Genomic DNA, 15,241 nt, shown 5'->3' with positions numbered 1-15,241 from the left:
TCCTCTCCAGGGCCTTGTGAATCCAGTGTTCCCTCTAAGGGCCTGGTAGAGGTTCAACCATTTGGTATGTCTTTTAAGATGTAGAATTTTATGGTATCATTGCTGTTTGGGTCCAGTTTTGTCTCCCCCAGCCCCTCCCTTGCTCTCCCTGCCCTCCCTATTGTCCTGACCTGGAGGTGCTTGGTAGGTATGTTGGCAACTTGGGTAGATTCAGGTTAGGAGCTGTAGATGAGTGAGACTATGTGGCAATTATCTTTCTGTGGTTGGGTGAGTTCACTGAGAAAAAAAAAATAAATAGGAAAAGAAAAGTATAGAACAAGTATCCTGATGAACATAGATATAAAAGTTACAAAAGTTGCCAATAAACTATTATCAAAAAGAACATTCACCATGACCAGGTGGGTTTTGTTCAAGGGATGCCAAGGGTGATATAAAACACTCAAATCATGATTTAACACCTCACATTAATAAACAGGAGGACATATCAATAGATGCAGAAAGCACTTTGAAAAAGCACTTTTTTTTTTTTTTTTGCTCATCATCTCTTCAGAATAAAGCCCTAAACAACCTAAGAACAGAAGAGTCATATATGCATACGGTAATGGGATATTATAGACAACAACCCTACAGCCAACATGGTAGTGGATGGGAGAATAAATAGCATGTTTTCACTGAGCCCTTGAAGTCTTACTGCTAATGCAGTAAGATGACAAGAAACAAGTAAGAAAGTGAGTGTGTGCTTATTTGTAATGTCATAATCCTAAGTATAAGTGACCATAAAGACGCCAGAGAGCTCAAAACTGACAAAAACTTTGAAAGTAGTAGGACAAGAAAATTAATATGCAAAAAACAGTACTTTTCTACAGAGCAATGATGAACTTGACAAGAATAAAACAAGAAAAAGTTTCAGCCGGGCGTGGTGGCGCACGCCTTTAATCCCAGCACTCGGGAGGCAGAGGTAGGAGGATCGCCGTGAGTTCAAGGCCACCCTGAGATTCCATAGTGAATTCCAGGTCAGCCTGGGCTGGAGTAAGACCCTACCTCAAAAAAAAAAAAAAAAAAAAAAAAAAAAGAAAAAGTTTCATTTACAATAGGTTAAATTAAATAAAACAAAACAATACTGCTTTGGTTACAGGACAGAGAACAACAAAGCTGGGACTGAGCTGTAAGCCTTTACCTGCTAGCTAGCTTTCCCAGTGCCAAAAGGTGTTCTGCGGAATGCTTTATCATTAACTTATTTTTTAAAAAAAATTTGTTCACTTTTATTTATTTATTTATGAGCGACAGACAGAGAGAGTAACTTTTATCCAGCTGTGGACTCTACCAAACTGCCAAGTAAGATGTGCTCACTGGTGCAGCAGCGGCATGATTAGTACAGGGGTACCAGGTACTTTCTGATAAGATACGGAAACAGGCTCCACAGGGAGGAATTCACATCTAGACTGTGAAACTACTCAAAAGCTTGGGACTGAGGATTTTCTGGCTCAGGACACCTCACAGCTTTGGGAAAGGAACTCCCAGCTTGGAAGAGTGTCTGGTTTTTTAAAAAATGTTTTATTTATTTACTCATTTGTGGTGGAGAGAGAAAAAAGAGAGGGAGACATTGGGAGCACCAAGGCCTCCAGTCACTGCAAATGAACTCCAGACACATGCACCACCCCGTGCATCTGCCTTATGTGGGTCCTGGGGAATAGAAACGTGGTCCTTTGACTTTCAGGCAGTGCCTTAAGCACTAAACCATCTCTCCAGCCCAGATTTTCTCTTTTACTTATACTCTCAAGTCTTTCGTAACCCAGAGCTGGGTATAGTGGCATACACCTTTAATCCAAGCACTCAAGAAGCATAGGTAGGAGTGCCAGGAGTTGGAGGACAGCCTGGGGCTACAGAGTGAGTTCCAAGTCAGCCTGAGATAGTGTGAGACCCTACCTTGAAAAAACAAACAAAAACCTTGGGGCTAGAGAGATCAAAGGCATTAATGCAGAAGTTACTACTCTTATTTTCCTAAAAGAACATTGCTGGGCTGGATAGATGGCTTAGTGGTTAAGATGCTTGCCTGCAAAGCCAAAGGACCCAGGTTTGATTACCCAGGACCCATGTAAGCCAGATGTGGGCACATACATCTGTAGTTCGTGTGCAGAGGTTGGAGGCCCTGGCATGTCTATTCTCCCTCTCTCTCTCTCTCTCTCTCTCTCTCTCTCTCTCTCTATCTGCCTAAATAAAATAATATTGTCAAACTGCCTTCTAACTAGTATTCCAAGTTCTAAAAGATAACTGTCAACCAAGAATACTTTATACTGCAAAGCTATCTATCCAAATTGAAGGAGAAATAAGGTCATTCCACAACAAAAACAGGCTAAAGGAGTTTATGACAACTAAACCAGCTCTACAGAACACACTTGAAGAAATCTTTCATGCTGAAGAAAAAGCAAAGCACACACATGGGGAAACAGGTAAAAATAAGCCATGCTCAAATAACAGTTAAAATAGGCAAGTAAAGGGAAATAGGAAGCACAAAACAAGAATGGCAAGAATAAAACACCTTTCTTTCAACAACATCTCTTAATATCAATGGCCTCAATACCTGAATTAAATGACACAGACTAGCAGACTGGATTAAAAGGTAGGATCCTGCAGTGTGTTGCCTCCAGGTAACTCATTTCTCAATAAAGATAGACACTATCTTAGGATGAAAGGATAGAAAATGGTTTTTCAAACAAATGGACCTTGGAAACAAGCAAGGGTTGCTATCCTAATATCTGACACGATAGACTTCAGACCAACATTAGTGACGAAAGATGAAGAAGATCATTTTTATACTAATTAAAGGCACACTCCAACAGGAGGGTATTATAATCTTAAATGCACCTAACATGGGGGCTCCCAATTTCATCAAACAAACATGATTAGACTTAAGTTCACAGATAACACCAAACACAACTGTAGTAGGTGACTTCAATACTCCACGCTTGAGGAGGTTCAGATGGGCTAAGCATGAGAATCAATTCTCAGAGTGTCCATGGAGCAGGGGGAACTGAGGTCATGGGACTTCAGCAAGCTGAAGTCAACAAGAAGCATACTTCTTGCCCACAAGACTGAATGTATTGCCTATGCTCAGGCCTCTTGAGAATGCTGTGTCTGCTTAGATAAAGGTGTTTTACATGCCTGAGTTACTTTGAAGTTTAATTGGGAACATAAACCATAACTGCTTTGTTCAGTATTATTAAGAAAGAAGCTATACTATCTTTCAGTTATTGTGTACACTAGAAAACTGTTTTAAAAAACAACACCTGGTGTATATGAAGTGAATTTCTTTCATGATTACTTTTTGTACAAAAACGAACAGTGCTAAAAACAAAGTATGCAGTTGCAGTTGCATTGATTCAGCTTCTCTGCATCCCCTGTGTCCTAATTTCGTCAAGACGCTTACCCCGGGATCCCAACACACTAGACATTGACACACGCTTATCAAATGACAGATCATCCCAGAAAAAAATAAAGAGAGAGACATCTGGATTAAATGATGTCATGGAAGAAATGGACCCAACAGATAGCTACAGAACATTTCATACAAATGCTGCAGAACATATATATTTTTCTCAGCAGCATATGGAACATTCTCCAAAACAGGCCATCTATTAGGACACAGAGCAAATCTTAAGAAATACAGGAAAATTGGAATAATCCCTTGTACTCTATCTAACCGCAATGGGATTAAACTACAAATCAGCAATAAGAAAAACTACATAGAGCATACAGAAATTCATGGAGACTAAACAGTACAATATTGAAAGATGAATGGGTCATTGAAGAAATAAAAAAAAAATCAATAACTTCATAGAATCAAATTATGAGAATACAACATAACCTAAAACTTTGGGACACAATCAAAGCAGTCCTAAGAGGGAAGTTTATAGCTCTAAGTGCTTATATGAAAAAACTAGAGAGTTCACAAGTAAACAATTTACTGCTTCACCTTAAGGCCTTGGAAAAAAAAAGAACAAGGCAAAGCAAAAATCAGTAGATGGGAAAAAATTAAAGATTTGGGGAGAAATTAATGAAATAGAAACAAACAAACAAAGAATACAAAGAATGAGACGATTTGGTTCTTTGAAAGGATAAATAAGATTGATAAACCCTTAGCAAATCTGACCAGAAGAAAGAGAGAATAGACAAAAATTAATGAAATTAGAGAAATTAGGCACCATAACAACAGATACCAAAAAAATTCAGAAAATCGTAAGGACATACTTTAAGAATAGACACATCTCTAAGTTTGAAAATCTGAAAGAAATAGATGATTTCTTTGATTCATATGGCCTACAAAAATTAAAGCAAGGTGAGATAAACCATTTAAACAGACCTATAACAAGTACGGAGATACAAGTGGTTATAAAAAGGCTACCAACTAAAAAGAGTCCAGGCCCTGATGGATTTACTGGTGAATTTTACCAGACCTTCATGGAAGAACTAACACCACTGCTTCTCAAACCTTTCCATAAAATAGAAAAGGAAGGAATTCTACCAAACTCTTTCTATGAAGCGAGCATCACCTTGATACCCAAATCGGATGAAGACAGAAAAAAAAAGTTATACACCAATCTCCCTTATGAACACAGATGCAGAAATTTTGAACAAACAATTGGCAAACAGAATATATCACAAAGATTATTCACCCCAACCAGGTAGGCTTTATCCCAGAGATATCTGTAGGGATGGTTTTACATACACAAATCGATAAATGTAAAACACTATATAAATGAAATAAAGGATAAAAATCACATGATCATTTCATTAGATGCAGAAAAGGCATTTGACAAAATACAACATCCCTTCATGGTAAATGTCACACAGAAATTGGGAACATAAGTGACATATCTCACCATAATAAGAGCTATTTATGACAAACCTATAGCTAACATAATACTAAATGGGGAAAAACGTGAAGCTTTTCCACTAAATTCAGGAACAAAACAAAGGTGTCTACTGTCCCCACTTTTATTTAATATAGTACTGGAAGCATAGCTATAACAAGGCAAGAGACACTCATAAAAGAGATACACATTGGAAAGGAAGAGATCAAATTATCATTATTTGCAGATGACATGATTCTATACATAAAGGACCCTAAAGACTCTACCAGCAAACTGTTACAGCTAATAAACACTTTTTTTTTTGTGATATAGTAGTACACAAAATAAATACACAGAGATCTGTAGCTTTCCTATATCCTAATGACAAACATGCAGAGGATGAAATCAAGGAATCTCTCTCATTCACAACTGCCTCAAAAAAAGAAAAAAAAAAAAAAGAAAAGAAAAGAAAAGAAAGAAAGAAAGAATAAATTAAGAATAAAATAAAGTACCTTGGAATAAACCTAACCAAGGAAGTGAAGGATCTCTACAATGAGAACCTTAAAGCATTCAAGTGAGAAATTACAGAAGACCCTAGGATATGGAAAGTTCTTATATTAGAAGACTCAATACTGGGAAAATGTCAATGTTACTAAAAGCAATCTACACAGAAATAGATAAAACAATCCTAAAATTCATTTGAAGTATAAATAAATCTCAAATAGCCAAAACAATTTTGAGCAAGAAAAATCATGCTGGTTGGTGGTATCACCATTCTTGAGTTTAAGCTATATTACAAATTCATAGTAACAAAAGCAGCATGGTATGGGAAAAAAGAGAGACATGTAGATCAGTGGAACAGAATAGAGGACCCAGATGTTAATCTAGGCAGCTACAGCCATCTGATTTTACACAAAAATGCCAAAATATTCATTGAAGAAAAGACAGCATCTTCAACAAATGGTGCTGGGAAAACTGGTTATCTGTATGTAGAAGGATGAAAATAGACCCTTGTCTTTATCTATGCATATGAATCAAGTCCAAATGGATCAGGGACCCTAATATCAGACCTGAAACTGAGACTGTTAGATGAAAAGGTAGGGGAAGCCCTTCAACATATTCACATGGGCAATGACTTTCTGAATATAACCCTAATTACTCAGGAAATAAAAACACTAATCAACCACTGGGATCTCATACAATTATAAAGCTTTTGTACAGCAAAGGACATTGTGAATAGAACAAAGAGACAAAGTACAGAATGGGAGAAAATCTTTTCCAGCTATACATCTGTCAGAGGATTAATGTCTAGAATATACAAAGAACTCAAAAAAACAAAACAATAAGATATCAAACAACCCAATTAAAAAATGTACTGTGAAACTAAATAAGAGAGTTCTTGCCAAAAGAAATAAAGATGGCATATAAACATCTAAAAAAAGTGTTCTACATTCTTAGCCATCAGGGAAATGCAAATTAAAATTACTTTGAAATTCCATCTCACTCCTGTCAGAATGGCTAACATCAAGAAAACAAATGACAATAAATGTTGGCAAGGATGCAGAAAAAGGTGAACACTTCTGCACTGTTGGTGGGAATGTAATCTGGGCCAGCCTTTGTGGGAATCAGTGTGGAGGTTCTTTAGACAGCTAAAAGTAGATTTAGCATATGATCCAGCTATAGCACTCCTAGGCATATATCCTAATGACTCTTCTCACTACCTTAGAGACACTTGCCCAACCATGTTTATTGCTGCTCTATTCACAACAGCTAGGAAATGGAACCATCCTAGATGTACCTCCACAGATGAATGGATAATAAAAACGTGGTACATATACACAAAGGAGTTCTATTCAGCAGTAAAGAAAAATGAAATTATGAAATTTTCAGGGAAATGGATGGATTTGGAATGGTTTACACTGAGGGAGGCAATCCAGGCCCAGAAAGCCAAATGTCACATGTTCTCTCTCATTTGTGGATCCTAGCTACACATGTATAGACTTGAGTGTGAGCTGGAACCAAAAGTTGGTAGCAGAGACCAGTAAGCTAGAAAAAGGCTATAAGGGAGGGAGGAGAGGGAAGGACTTAAGGGGATGGTATTGTACAGAAGTAGGAGAACAGATTACCAGGAGTGGAACAGCCTAAGTGAGGCCAGGGGAAGAGACTAAGAGAAGGGTAGTAGAAGGTCAATCAAAATTCTAGATATTCTGAATAAGACATATGAAAACGTACTTTTTTGGTAATGGCACATCTGGAAGTCACAGAGTCCCTGGCACTTTAAATTTTCTAGTAACAATCTATGGCCAAATGACTGTATGGGCCCAATAGTGGCATGTCTGCTCTGGGGGAAACCAAGTGCTCACTAATTGGACTGGAGGCCTGCTCTATGGGAGGGAATATATGCCTGGTACTGAAAACCTAATCAAAAGCCTATAGCAGGCTATGTCATGAGCCTTAGGGGCATACAGTTTGTTCTTGTCTGGATAAATGCATATATTATTCACACCAAACTACCTTGAAAGCAAGACACTTAATGTTCATATTCATATATTAATGCTACTCTCACTTTTGGCTAGTGAAGCTTCTCTTTTCAGATGGTGGTGACCAGTGGGATGACCCAAAAGACAACATAATACCGAGAAGAAGTGACAGAGGAGGGTCCAGCACTGAAACATCTTGCTCACACCCTCCAAGGCTCAGGGTCCATTGTGGAAGAGGTAGTGGAAAGAACGTAAGCCAAAGGAAAGAAAGGTTCTATTCCTTACAATGGAACTGTCCAGACAGAAGTTGGCCTTCGTATCCATGATCTCATAGTGCCTAGCAATACTTTCACAAGACCTTCATAATAGGAGAAAAAGACAATGACATCAACATAAAAGCAAAGCTAAGAATAAAAACAAGACTAACAGAGGGAGGGGATATAATGGAGAGTGGAGTTGTAAAGGGCAAAGTGGGGGGTGGGAATTATCACGGTTTATAGTCTGGAAGTATAGAAGTTGTTAATAAGGTCCTACTCCTGAAGATGTCACATGCCTGAGTGTCAAAGTCACTGAGAAATCAACCTGCTGCTGAGCAGAAAACCTTCTCCCTGTAGCCCAGCCAACTGAAAGCTTGAAAAAGCTGCACTGTATGCAGCCTTATGGGAGACAGAAGTCATCAGCTGTGAAAACACTGGACACTGGAAGCCTTAAGTTTGGCCAGACAGGCCAAATGACTGAATGAGTTCAATGCTGATATGTCTGCTCTGGAGGAAACCAACTGTTCTCTAATTGGACTGAAGGCCCACTCTATGGGAGGGAATACATGTCTGGTACTGAAAACCTAATCAAAAGCCTATGGCAGGGGAGGTCATGAGCCTTAGGGGTATATAGCCTGCTCTTGTCTAGACAAATGCATATATTACTTTCACCAAATTGCTCTGAAAGCACTACACTTAATGTTCATATTCATATGTTAATGCTATACTCTCACTTCTGGTTAGAGAAGCTACTCTTTTCAGATGGCAATGACCACTGGGATGACCCAAAAGGCACCATAGTGCCGAGAAGAAGGGACAGAAAGTATCTAGCAATGAAACATCTTACACCCTCCAAGGCTCAGGGTCCATTGCGGAAGAGGTGGTAGAAAGAAATGTAAGAGCCAAAAGAAGAGTACCACTCCTTACATACAACTGTCTGGACAGAAATTGGCCTTAATATCCAAGACCTCGCAGTGCCTAGCAATACCTATACAAGACCCTCATAATAGGAGAAAAAGATGATTATATCAAATTAAAAGAGAAACTAATGGAGAGAGGGAGGGGATATGAGGGAGAGCAGAGTTATCAAGGGGAAAGTGGGGGAAGAGAGGGAAATACCATGGTTTGTTGTCTGTAAGTATATAAGTTGTTAATAAAAAATATATATTAAAATAATTCAAAAATAAATTGTCAAGTTTGGTCAAAGAAGCTTCTTTTAGCAATGGATGGCAGTCACTACAGATTCAAAGTACTGAGAATAAAGCGACTGCTGAATGTTCAATCCTAAATGGGCCATCTATGTCGCCTTCTCAGATTACATCTGAAAAGAAAGAGCAGAAAGAATGCAAGAGTGTAAAAAAGGTGTAGTGTTTTATGGAAGACTTGTCTTTTGGATATGATGACATGGCCACTAGACTTTTGAACTCTCAGTAGCTGTGATTATTACCTGTAAAACAATGGGCCAGTCAACCTTCCATCATGGAGAGGAGAGAGGGCAGAGGCTCATAGACCTTAATCCTCCCAGAAGAGCTACTGGTTGCTGGTGGTGGGTAGGTATTTTCTTCAGTAATGTAGCCAGTGGTAAGTTGCACATACTCCAGCAAATAACCCTACATTGATATGTATGCAAGCAACTTAATTAAATCCATTGGGTCACCAAAATACCTACATACTTATGTGTGCATGTGTGCACGTATACATGTATACACATACATGTAAGAGGACATCAGTAAGTCTTATGGAAACCTAGTTTGTACAATGGAACTCACAGGAGCCATAGCTTTTTACTAGAAAATTTTCAATGCTAGGGATGGGATACTTTCCAGTGAGTTGTTGGCCAGGTAGGTTCCTGATGTCCCCAAAATATTACAGGCCATTGCTGAGGCCCTTAGTTTCCCACCCAGGAATAGATGGTAAGAAGACCCTATTGCTGATGACTCCACATACTTGGCTTGCAAGGTCACTGAGAAATCCTGCTGGAGCTGAGCTGAAAACCTCTTCCATGTAGACCAGCTGACAGAAAGGTGGAAGAAGCTATTCTGCATGCAGTTTAATGGGAGAGAGAGAAATCAACAGGGAAAACATCCAACATTGGCCACTGCAAGCCTTGTATTTGGCCAGCCAGGCCAAATGAGCCAATGGTTGCAAAAGTGGCACTTCTGTTGTGGGGGAAGCAACCACCCTCTAATTTGACTGGAGGCTTGCTCCATGGGAGGGAATATATCTCTGATACTGAAAACCTACAACAGGGGTAGTCACAAGCCCCAGGGGAGTAACATCTGCTGCTATCTGGCTAAATGTATGTACTATGCTCACCAAACTTCCCAGTAAGCACTTTTCTTAATGTTCATACCCATATATTAATGCTACTCTCACTTTTGGTTAGAGAAGCTTCTCTTTTCAGATGTCTGTGACCTGGGGATGAATCAGAAGACACCATGTTGTTGAGAAGAAGTGACAGAGGAGTGCTGAACACTGAAATATCTCTATCACACCTTCCAAGACTCACAGTCCATTGCACAAGAGGTGGCAGAAAGAATGTAAGAGCCAAAGGAAGGGTAGGACTCCTTATAACATGCTCCTCCAGACACAAAATGCCCTGGATATCTTTGACCTCGCAGTGCCTGACACTACCTTCATAAGACCCTCATAATAGGAGGAAAGGATCATGACATCAAAATAAAACAGAAATTGAGAGGGGGAGGGGATAAGATGGACAGTGGTGTTTCAAAGGGGAAAGTGGGAGGAGGAAGGGAATTACCATTGGATATTGTTTATAATCATGGAAGTGGTCAATTAAAAAAGGGTTATTTTGGCAGAAGGAGGTGAATATTATCAAAAAGTATCATATGCCTGTATGAAAATGTCATAATAAAACACATTACTATGTGTAATTAATTACATGCTATTTAAGAAAACTGGGAAAAAGACTAAGAATCAAGTTAGTCAAACAAGTGAATGACATCTTACATGAAAATTTGAAAATACTAAAGAAGGCTACTTAAAAATACTGAATTAAAGGCTGGAGAGATGGCTTAGTGGTTAAGACAGTTGCTGCAAAGCCTAAGAACGCTTGTGCACATCTCCAGGTCCCAATAACTGTTTTGTCTCTCTGGCTCACCTGAGCTAGAAGGTAGGGCCCAGCACCATAAGGTTATAAATGTTTGTGGAGGAAGGGCAAGCTCTCAGAGATGTCCCAACCACTTGTGAACCTCTAGCTTCTGGTGAGTTTTCCCTCATCTCAGCCCAGGTGGGCCTAGATAAGGAAGCTGGGCTGAGACTAGGGAAAACCCCCTAATTCCTACTTCCCACATAGGCTCTTTACCCCCACCTGCCCTCTAAATGGTAGGAGCTCTTTGTACTCATTTTTTTGTCCTCTTTAAGGTTTTTCCAGGCCCACCACATGGGATGTGGGTGTATTTACTTTCCTTTCTTTGGGTCTGTACTTCCCTCAAGAAATGTGTTAACTTAATAATTATCCTTCTCAGTCTTATTTTATTCAATTCTTTGGTTAAAAAGTAGGGTTTGGGATTCAAGGGCTTTCCCGAACCCCTAATACCCCATGTTTCACTACCTTTTCGTTTTTTGCTTTTTGGCCAATATGTGTTGTTGAAGAATACAAACAGCTTGATGTCAGTACCTTTAATTCTCTAAGTTACTAGCAAACTACCATCACTGCTTCTGCACTAAAGTATAAATATCAGAACTACAAAAAGCAAAACAATGGCATGCAGTGAAAATATTTTGGGGGGTGGGGTGGGGTGGGGATAGAGGTAGGGTGTTACTCTAGCCCATGCTGACCTAGAATTCATTATGCAGTCTCAGGCGAGCCTCAAACTCACAGTGATTTATCCTCCTACCTCTGCCTCCCAAGGGCTGGGATTAAAGGCATGTGCTACCACACCCGGCTTAAAAATAGTTTTGAACTCAAAGAGTCACCCATCTCTAAGCTATCTTTTTTTGATAAAATACAGCAATAATCCCCTTGCTTTCATCCAATCCCTTTTCTACCATTGCCAGATGATTGTCCTTGAATTCCATTATCTCTTATTTATATCCTGCAAAAGCTTCTAATTTTCCTTAGAAAGCATTTCTACTGACTTTTGCTCCCTACATAATCACCTTTGAAAGTAAAACAATAGTCATGTAGGCTATAAGTGGAGACTTTCATTTGTCTTACAAATGGCTTTGATATTAATCACTCATTTTTTATGGTATAAATCCCAATTATTTATAAAAGGCAATGAGTGTCTACATAACTGAGCCTATACCTATATTTTCCAATTCTTTTCATGTCTTCTCATCCACTGATTACATCAAGCAGTTATCATTTTCTTGAGAAATTATTTACCACAGTGGTTGTGCTTTTCTATTTCTTTCTATAGCATTTTGTTTATCCAATTGAAGTTGTAAGAAATCTCCCTGATCATTTGCTTCAGAGTGTATTAACACTAGTTGTTCTCTAGCATTGCACACTCTTTCTTTCTAGTTACTGCTCTGTATTTTGGGCCTCATCAGAGTAACATGTTCACAAAAGACAGAAAGCAATCCAATCTAACTTGTCACATAGTGGCTACTCTATATATCTGCTTGACCCAATGGACATACTTCTCAAGTATTTATATTAACCAATAAGAACGCATTCTAAAGCATTTACTTATAGTATGCTGTCTTAAGTCTGTTCTCAAAGTTGAAATTCTGTCCAATAAATATGCAGTCATACTGGCTCTTTTCACCCAGGATTCTTGAACTTACCATGTATGGCTTCTAGGTAACCAGGTGTCTTTGCCAACTTTTTCAATACAAAACTTTTGAGGACCATTACTTCCTAAAGTGGGGAAATAAGATAATATTTACCTAGTTCTTTAGACTTTTGGGTATGACAACTAGTTAAATAATAGAAACATCACATATACAAGAATGATAGTGAATAAATTAAAGAAATTTATAATATAAGCAACTTCTGCATAGAGAAGCTTCTTTGTGCCATGGTGCTACAACAGTAAGAATTACCTCATTAAAGATGGCATCTGAGCTATATGAGGCCATCTTTTCTTTTTTTATATATAATATTTGTGAGCACAGAGTGAAAGCCAGAGAATGGGCACCCCAGGGCTTCTTGCCATTGCAAATGAGCTCCAGATGCATGTATCACTTTGTGTGCTTGGCTTTATGTGGGTATTGGAGAATTGAACCTGGGCCAGTAGGCTTTCAAAGCAAGCACCTTCAACCACTGAGCCATCTCCCAAGTCTTAAGTCTCATTTTTATTTTCCAAATGCCTTTGACATTAACCACTCATGTTTCTTTCCTACAGTAGAGCCTTATATACAGCTCAGAATAATCCTTAAATTCAAATCTACTGTATGTCTAATGGATATTATTATCACAAAATTATTTTCAGAGAAACTGCAGTGAATCTGCATTTACCCATGAGCTCAGCAAATCCTCCTAGAGGTAAGCGGCAGGTTCCAGTGACAAACTGCAACAGTCGCATTCTAACTTCATTATCTGTTTCTTTCACAAACTGTATAACAAAACCAAATATATGTTAATAATAACATGCTGTTTGGTTTAAAATATAATGTGATAAAAATGTAATATTTACCATTTAGGCACACTGTAAATCCTCAAAGTAACACAATCATACAGAAAGGAATAAATGAGGCCTAAAAAATTAAGTCAACTGTCTGTAGTAATAGCAAGAGGCTCAACTAGGACAAAATGCTATGGGGGCAGAAATTACCACTTACTGCAAGCTTCTACATGCAGCACTGTTCCTCCCTCAAAAGAATTCTGAGATAGCTATAATCAGTAACAACTTCACTGCACATACAGGAAAATAGAGGCACGGAGTATTTCAATAATTTATTTTTTTCAACTGTTAGACTGTGGCAGAACAACACATGAACTCAGGTCTGGTTCAGCTCTTAAACACTGTTAAGCTAAGTCAAGTAGTCTTCTGCCTTTCTAAGCTGCAAGAACAAATAAACACCTCTATTCACAACTCCCAACAGTTTGCTGTTTTCTCCTACTAAGCATTTTCCTAACTTCCTGTGTTCTTCCTTCACTAGTATCTGAAAAACTAAAGCAAACATTTCTCTAAAATTAGCTAGTTCATTGACAATGTCTTTTGAAAGAAGGACATTTCTGGGGAAATACAGTGAAATACTACAAGGAAAGTCAGGAACTTATGACAGCAGTTTGACAATAGAAATGTCTCTTTAAAACAGAGAATATAACTGTGGTTGCTAATCTTCATTATCAGCTTCACTGAATTAAAAGAAGCCTGTGTCCTTGGCTAAAAATTATGCTAAAATATAACAGAACTAACATTTCACCTTAGATCCAATTGAGCTCTAAACCACTGCTAAAGGGAGTCACTACACACAGGTCCTAGAACATTAAAGAACAGCACCACCAGGTGTGTCTGTGAGGGTGTTTCTAGAGAGTGCTGACTGAGGGAAGAAGAGCTGTATCTGATGGGTTGGATCCCAGACTGAGTAGGAAGGGAAAAAAGAGGCAGCAAAATAAGTGCAAGCATTTTCAATTCTGCTTCCCTATCTCGCCAGATGCAAGTGGGCTCCCAGGGCCACAGCTCCTTGTACCATGCCTTCACTGATGTGCAGCACGCTCAGAATGTGAGACAGCATAGATCTCTTTCCTTAAGTTCCTGACTATGAAGGACTTAGTAAGATTATTGAAAAAGTAGCTAAATGTAAAGCATAAAACAAGGCAAATCAGGGTCAAAAGCATTTCAAAGAATTATGCTAAGGCAAATAGTTCACCAAGATACAAGAAACAAATCTTATTAGTATGTCTGACATAAACTTCATTACTTTCTTTCTTTTTCAGCAAAAGAGAGGGAGAGAAAGGAGAGAAAGAGAATTTGCGTACCAGGGCCTCAGGTACTGCAACTGAACTCCAAACATTTGCACCACCTAGCAGACATGTGCAACCTTGCACCTGCCTCACTTTTGTGCATCTGGCTAACGTGGGATTTGGAGAGTAGAACATGTGTCCTTAGGCTTCTCAGGGAAGCACCTTACTTGCTAAGCCATCTCTCCAGCCAAACTTCACTATTTTCCCTAAAATAAGCGCAGTTCAGAAAACACAAATACTCATTTGGATATATTTTTTTCTCTTTTGTATGTGTAAGTATGTGTGTGGGCACACATGTATGTGCACATGAACTCAAATGCATGTGTGTGTGGAGGTTAAAGTTCAATGTCAGGTGTCTCTGTGGATGGCTGTGCGCTTATTTACTGAGTCAGGGTTTCTCACTGAACCCAGAGCTTGCTGATTCAGCTATTCTAGGTAGCCAGTTTGTCCTGTAGATTTGCCTCCTGAGCACCGAGTTAAAGGCATGAAATCCCCTTGGTGGGTGCTGGGGACCCAAGCTCACACTTGTGTGATTCCCCAACCCTCATTTAAATTTATATGACCTTAAATTCCTTAGCTATGTAGATATTAATGTTCAAATAGCAGCAACATAAAGTGTAATGAGTAGTAAAGAAGCTACAAAAGATTACAAACACTTGTACACATACCAGGAACAGTATGCAATTCAGGTATTTCAGACTTGAAAATAGACCTACTCCTATCTATCTATAAAGAATAGGTAATAATTTTTCAAAAAGCTTCTCAGCTTCCTCC

At 38.8% G+C, this 15,241-nt stretch overlaps 1 protein-coding gene across 5 annotated transcripts in view; it reads right to left on the bottom strand.

The window, feature by feature from the left end:
- The window catches only part of Wwp1 (WW domain containing E3 ubiquitin protein ligase 1), a 139,288-nt gene that overhangs the window by 10,550 nt on the left and 113,497 nt on the right, over positions 1–15,241 (bottom strand). For 4 of the 5 annotated variants that reach the window (XM_045143224.1, XM_045143223.1, XM_045143226.1 and 1 more), the window contains 2 exons: positions 13,016–13,112; positions 12,343–12,415 (listed from right to left, as the gene is read on the bottom strand). The exons of the other annotated variant lie outside the window; for it this stretch is intronic. In XM_045143224.1, coding sequence (XP_044999159.1) covers positions 12,343–12,415; positions 13,016–13,112 — 170 coding nt within the window. The remainder of the gene's footprint in view (positions 1–12,342; positions 12,416–13,015; positions 13,113–15,241) is intronic. 5 annotated transcript variants of the gene reach the window in all.

The sequence above is a fragment of the Jaculus jaculus genome, chromosome 2 (assembly GCF_020740685.1).
Source record: "Jaculus jaculus isolate mJacJac1 chromosome 2, mJacJac1.mat.Y.cur, whole genome shotgun sequence".
Lineage (NCBI taxonomy): Eukaryota > Metazoa > Chordata > Mammalia > Rodentia > Dipodidae > Jaculus > Jaculus jaculus.
Note: the sequence above shows the minus strand (reverse complement) of the source record. Positions and strands in the feature narration are given on the sequence as shown.